A 7,177-nucleotide genomic window follows, 5' to 3' on the forward strand; every position below is an offset into this window, starting at 1 on the left:
GCTACCCTACATTTGATCAATGAGTTTACCACATGGGAAGGAGGTGAGGTACCTGAGAAAGCCAATGGGCTAGAAGGACATTATTTCATCTGTTTGGACTGCAGGTTTCTCAGCGGTAAAGTAAGAATGTTGTACTAAGTGATCCCTAAAATCTCCCCCAGCTCCCAAATGTCCTGATTTCACAGACTATCAGGGTAACTGGATTACTGGACTGAGGAAATTTAGGTCATTCCATGAAGCCTTTGAGAAATAGTTGAATTGATTTTGCCTCTTTGCTCTGAACTTACAGAAATGTGTTTTCTTCCCAGTCTAATAGTGCATGCTAATAATTAATAAGGTGCATTTAGAACTTCCTATGTAAGACTTATGGCTTGGGGATGAGTAAGAGGCTGTAAAGAAAGGGAAACCAATGAAATCATCTTGAAATTACAAGGAGAAAATAAAAAGCTGAAGACTAACATTAATATGAAAAAAATCCAACTTTCCAGGTACACAGAACATTTATAATATTAAAATATGAATTCAGACAATTATATGGATTTTCACAAAGAAAAGTACATTTTCATGCTCTAAAACTATTTCAAATCTGACATTACATCATGCTTTGAGATTATTCCTCCCAGTTTCCTCTATGGAGAAAAAAAGGTTACTGACAGGTTTTGCGTACCTTTGATTTTGTTCTTCCTAATCCTTTGTCCTCTAATTCTTGGGAATCCTACTTTTCTTCAGGACATAGTTCATATCCCACTTTCATAGGTCCTTATGGACTCCAGAAATCTCTCCCCTATACTCAGTCTTACAGTCTGCTCTATTACTTCATTTGGCAATTAATCATGTTCTGCCTTATGTATTTCCTCATATTATCTATCTTAATGCTCTATTTTTTCACCCCTACTAGAAATGTGGGGACAGCCAGAGTATTAAATCCTCTCATCATTCTACCTAACACGCATGCCCACCCACGTTTGGTATAAAATGCCTATTTCACGCAATATGAACACACAAAGCATGTAAATCATGTGTAAAGATACACCTGTCTCACTAAGATACAATGTTATGGCCCGCTCTAAGGCCAACTGAGTAACTGGTCAATCATCTTCATTCATTGTTTCAAAAATCATTTAGAGCAATCTAAACTAGGGCTACTTGGTGTGGCGCTTTAAAGCAACATACTGAGAACTTCTCCATGGCCTTGCACCTCAAATCAACCCCACTGCCTGAGGTCTTTCATGCAAGACAAACAACTGAGTATACTGGAAGGAGGTAGAACTGACAAGTAAATAGAATGTCAGGAAGGAAACCTGGTAATGGATATAACTAATTTTAAGTACAAGAAAACTGGAATGAAAAGCAAGGAAATGGCTCGGGCAAGGGTGACAAGTTCTGATAATTAAATGCGGCTGCATCACTTTTCCTTCTTTCAGATCTCCTGTCTCTCTCCATTTCTTCTTTGGAAAAAGAAAAAGAAAAAGACCACATCTCAGATAAAACAAATGCCTATTTCCATTCTAACTCAGCTTTTCCATATTCCATCAGGCCTACATGGGACATATCCACATGTGAACTAGCATCCAGATCCAATAATTGTCCTTTAAGAAGCTTATCATGCATTGAATATCAGCTTGATTATCTGTAGGTGGTAAATGGCAGCACGCTGATTTTCAAATGAAGAGGCTGAGACATAGACTGCTAGATGATATTCTTACAGTTACAAAGCCCTTCTGTGGAAGAACTCGGGCCTTTGGAATCATCTTTTTGCCTTTTCAATGAAATATAAAAGTGTCAGAAGCAAATCACTTATGAAAAAGCATTCATTCTTCAGGGGCGCCTGGGTGGCTCAGTTGGTTAAGCGACTGCCTTCGGCTCAGGTCATGATCCTGGAGTCCCAGGATCGAGTCCCGCATCGAGTCCCGCATCGGGCTCCCGGCTCAGCGGGGAGCCTGCTTCTCCCTCTGACCCTCCTCCCTCTCGTGCTGTCTCTCATTCTCTCTCTCGCAAATAAATAAATAAAATCTTTAAAAAAAAAAAAAAAGCATTCATTCTTCATAGTGATGTTAACTTAGCTATACTGCATTTACTATAATAGTCTTTTAACTCCATCCTTAATCTACTTGGTTATTTACTAACAATTTCAAGAGCAATTTTTTTTCGTAAAAATCAGGATTTCTACATGCATGGCATTGTATTGTGCACAGCATTAATAAATTCTCATTATTTTTGTACAAGTTATTTATAAAAGATGAACGCATCTTTAAAAATCCTTTGATTTCAATGTAATCATCATCTTTCTCGTAACTGTTCTCCATTTTTTTTTTTTTTTTTTTTTACTTAACGTCTAAGAGAAAAGACAAGTTTCCTTTTCCATGTTATACAAGTCTTGCAAAGGAGCTCCAATAGAGAAGAAGACAATTGAGTGCATTCAAATAGTCTTTTCTAAAACAACACTCAGATGTGCTTAGGTGGCAAAGTATATGGGGGCAGAAGGGAGAGAAACTGCTCCATCTTTCCTAGGCACATTTAAAGTTGAATTCAGGTTCCAGATTTCTGGGCATTTGCAGACTATTCCAAAGCCTTGCCTATCTTCCTGTCTAATCTTTCCTTTTATTCCCTTTTCCTGTTTCCAAACTTCTTTCCATTTCTGTCTTGACCCCCCTCAATCATCCCCTCCCTCTACACCCCAGTGGGTGATTTGACCTTGACTCTATTTTAGGAAGAATTCAGGATGGGAGGGATGCAGTTACCATTCCCAGCCTCAGCCATTACTCTGAAGAGAGATAATCTAAAGGGAAAACTAATAGTATTGTAAATTAATTTTTTAAAAACCTGTGAATCTGAAATGTCACCAAGAAAAGCAGCTTGGAAAGAGACAATATACAAATACAAATAAGAACAAACAAACAAACAAAAATCAGAAAATCAGGGTCATCTTCCAGAAATAAGAAAAGCTCTGTAACATCTATAATGTTAATTACTACAAATCATAGGCCAACAACTTAGTAACACACAAAGTAAATTTCCCAATTAGCCAAACAGTAAGTATTATGACACAACTTCTTAGTGAGTGCTCATTTTCTTCATTCCATATTAGCGAAACACCTACCATGTATTTGCCTGGCACAGTGCTTAACCTTTGCTTTCTTTTGGAAACAAAACCCACACAGCTTTTCTTGAAGGAGGCTGCTCTCTTCCAGCTCCAGCCTTGCTGTGCATAAGATCAACAGGAGATATCTGTAAATGGCTGAATAAGTACTCAGTCTGTGAAACATTTTCTCACCTCATAAAGTTACATGAAACACAAGAGGATAGAACCAACTGGCAATCTAGCCTAGGCACGGATTCAATCACACAGAAGACAAATGCTTTTCTCTAAACAAAATTGCTCCCGTAAGAAATGTAATAGCAACGATACCAACAACAATAATAAAGTCAAAAAACAGGCACAGAAATATACATTATTTAAGAAGAAAAAAGAGTGAAAAGCATCATGTTGAAAAGCATCATAGTCTAATAGTGGGGGAATATTTCAGTCGATTTCCTCAACTTCTAACCTATTGTTCTAAAGCACTCTGTTGAGACTGAAGTTGAAACTCTATGCTCATCTTGGAAAGCCCCTCCCATGTGCCCCAGGCCACCTTTCAAGGAATCCTAAGAACCAGTTACATGGCACACAGCTTCCTGCTGTCTCCACTTCCAAGTCCTCCTTCCATCTCAAGGCCCAACTCAAATGCCATCCTTCTGTGGAATGTTTCCAGGTCCTTCCACTAGGGATCCTTTCCATGACTCCTCCTCCCCAGACTCCTAATATAAATTATTTGTGCCTTTCATGACATCATCATGTCTGATTTGATTCCTTGGCATTTATCAGTTTCTACCATTGGAATGGGATGTGTTACTTTTTATGGTGGCAAAGATGTTACTCGTGATGCCACCATCTTGGTAAGTGGGTGGTAACGTGTTAAATCTAAATTATTCCCTACTTAAAAATTATGCTGTGAAACTTTCAATATTCTATAGCTGCCATATAACATGGTTGTTTTAAGAAAACTTAGCAAAATTGGCTAAGAAAGTGCTTTTCTTTGCATTTACATTCAATATTGTCACCTGGTAACAAAAATTTCCAAGGTATCAGCTGCTAATTTAATATTCCTGTTGTGCATTTAATAAAAGCACTGTCCAAGTTTTTTTTGTCATTATCACCATGACAACAAAAATTTATATCTACTTTTTGCATATTAGCTGCTCCAGAAAAGTCCAGAATGACAAGAATGTTGGTCAGCTTCCCAAACACAGCTCTAAAGAGATCTCCATTTTCCTTTCACTCTTAAATTCTTTGGTGACAACAAAAAAGCAGGAAGATTTCTGTTTTCCATACTGCCTTATCCATTAGGAGTTATTTTCAGAGTAGAAATAGCAATATAGCCTATAAAAATCATCACATTTGGCTAAGGCACTGAAAATAACCCAGGTCTCTCGGCATGGTTCACAGCAAAGACTATTAATATGATCCTACTGAATAATGTAGCTGTTACCCAGCTTTACACTTGGGATGCTTTCAGGATTTAAACAGCTAAGAACAAGGATCACAAACTAAATTTAAAACACTCCACTGAAAATCACATTAAGCTGAAAACTATAAATTAAACATGTCTCTAAGCAACAATCTAAATAGTCAAAACTTAGTGAAAACACTCACTTTCAAAAATAGCCTACTGCTTTGGAGTCTCCATTGGCTCATGACTGCCAAATGTACATACAAAAATGCATAATATGTAAACTAATTTGAAATGAAATAAATCTCTAAAATGTAAAAAAACTTATTCTTTAAAAATGAAGAAATTTTAAGTCCTCAGTTGCCATGAACCCAAAATGCATAAAAATGTCTTTGATTTTTAATCAGATAAGAAGCAGTTAAATGACAAATATTTAAAAATCAAGCTATAAGTCAAGTGGCTGATACAGGAGGACCATACGTTATTAAGTGAAAAGTAAAATGCCCAGTTTACTGCATAATAAGCCATCATCAGAATTTTACTAAAAAATTATTTAAAAAACTGTTAGATTAAGCATCCTTATTGCATCCTCCAAGGATTCTACAGAAGTAACAAGTTTTACTTTCACAGATTTTTCCATGGCTATCACTAACCAGGGTGAAATGATAAAATCCCCACCTATCCACAGTGAAAAATCAGACTCCTGAAAATTTTCGAAAGCAGAAAGGGAACAGGGACCTTGTTAACACAAAAATCTGTCTGGCGCCCAAGATTCTGTTTGCAATCTAACCAAATAAAACTATAGATCAGTTACAGACCATAAATCAGATGTTTGTGTTTGGTTTAATTGTCAGGTGATTAAAGACTGAGGTATTGTAATAGAAAGAAGGCTGTTCCAAGTCGATTAAACAAATTCAACCTTCCTGGAAAACAACACACACCCTACCTCTTTTTTCTCACTCCCCTCCCTTTAGCATCTCCTGGGGATGAAGGTACCCAATCACTTCAACTTCCCAGAGAGGTTTGTGTTGTCTTAATAGCTAGCTTCTTTATTGTATTTCACAAAAGGGAACTGATTTCACTGCATCACAAGCGAGCAGGTTTCATTTGAAATCTTAAATTCACGTTTTCCATGCAAAGAATGAAAAATCAATTTTCCTCAAAGTTTCAGATTAAAACTTGCAAGTTTCACAAGTGGAAATCAGCAGCCCTCCTCCTCCTCCGTTTTTCCTTCTCTCCCTCTTTTTTCCTGCCCAGGCTCAGCTCAAGTAGCCTCCTCCACCTCCACATCTCTCCTCTACCTCTCCAGAAAGCCCTACGTCCAAATAGAGGGGGAAGAAGTTCAAATAGCCCAGATTATTCACACCTGGCCCTGCCCTCTGCTGCTCGAACACCGACTCTGTTTAGGAAAAGAACTGCGGGGCGTCCATGCTCTTCTCAATCCACACCACCCGGAATCTCCCGCTGGAGCAGCGGGACCGCGCCAAGGGTGGGAGGCGCTCCCAGGGCTGCCTTTCTTTACAGATCCTTGCAGCTCCTGCGAAGCTGCTTCTCAACTCCGAAAACGTTTCCACCCAGGAAATGTGGGTCCAGCCCTCCCCCCTCCACCAAGGTAGGGCTGGAAACCATCATTCAGTCTCTGTGCACAGGGATATTGTGGGGCCGAAAGTGGGGCCAGCGTTGGATGGAAGCTCATTAGGCTTCTAGATCCCAGCGAAGAACAACAATGTGTGGACACCAGGTGCTGAATCTCCACCTTGCCCGGGCACCTTCTAGGGAAGAACGAGGACACCCTCCCACCCCGGCCCCCCACCACCAAGAGATGGGCGGCAGGCAGCTAGGACGCAAAGCTACGACGCTAAGCGGGAGGCAGCAGCGCCCAAAGCCGACACCGGGCCTCTCTAAAGGGGCCTCAGGCACATGAACACACACACAATGGGCATCCCCACACCTGCCTGGCGATGACCCGTCTCCCCCTAGCTGCCTTCCTGGGTCCGCTGAGAGATGCCAGGCAGCCTCGAGACACGCGCCCACCACCACGCGCGCAGCTAGAGGCGAACAATGGGGGGGTCAAGTTCGCCTAGAAACATACGCCAGCCCCCGCCCCTGACCAAACCCCACAGCAGCTGAGGGAGTGGGCAAAGGGGTCGCACAGGACACACGCAGGGAGCCCCGAGGACCGGGAGGACCGGGAGTGCTTCCCGCGGGGCTGGGAAAGGACGGGAGGGATCCCGAACCCAGGCGGCCGCCTCACCCTCCTCGACCCGGACTCCGGCCGTGAGGCACCGCAAGGAGGGGGCACCCACGGAAGGGCTACCCAGCGGAGGGGGCATCCCGGGGAGCCCGGGGTTGCGGAGCGCCCCGGGGCGCAAGCCGGGTCCAGCCCGCGCCTGCACTCTCCCCGCGCCCACCCCGGGACCTCGGTTACCGCCGCCTCCGCCGTGGCCCCCGCCGCGTCCTCTGGGGCGCGGGAGAAGTCGGGCTCGCAGCTCGCGCCGTCCGTCGCCATCTTCCTGCTCTAGCGGATCCGAATGCGAGCTCGGAGCGGTGGCTCCGGGTTCAGCCCTCTCGGCGCGGGCGGCGCTTAACTCGCTGCGGTCCGGGGACGCGGGCGCTTGCAGCCCGGCCGCCGCCGCCGCCGCCGCTGCCGCTCTCCCTCCTCCCCTCGCCGCCGCCCCCGCCGCCTT

General features: G+C 43.0%; 1 protein-coding gene across 1 annotated transcript in view; it reads right to left on the reverse strand.

Annotated features, from left to right (window-relative positions):
- CTTNBP2 (cortactin binding protein 2) overlaps window positions 1–6,999 on the reverse strand; it is a 151,685-nt gene extending 144,686 nt beyond the window's left edge. Inside the window, exon 1 of the mRNA XM_021699323.1 lies at window positions 6,919–6,999. Coding sequence (XP_021554998.1) covers window positions 6,919–6,999 — 81 coding nt within the window. The remainder of the gene's footprint in view (window positions 1–6,918) is intronic.
- Window positions 7,000–7,177: the final 178 nt, after the last annotated feature.

The sequence above is a fragment of the Neomonachus schauinslandi genome, chromosome 12 (assembly GCF_002201575.2).
Source record: "Neomonachus schauinslandi chromosome 12, ASM220157v2, whole genome shotgun sequence".
NCBI classification, from domain to species: Eukaryota; Metazoa; Chordata; class Mammalia; order Carnivora; family Phocidae; genus Neomonachus; species Neomonachus schauinslandi.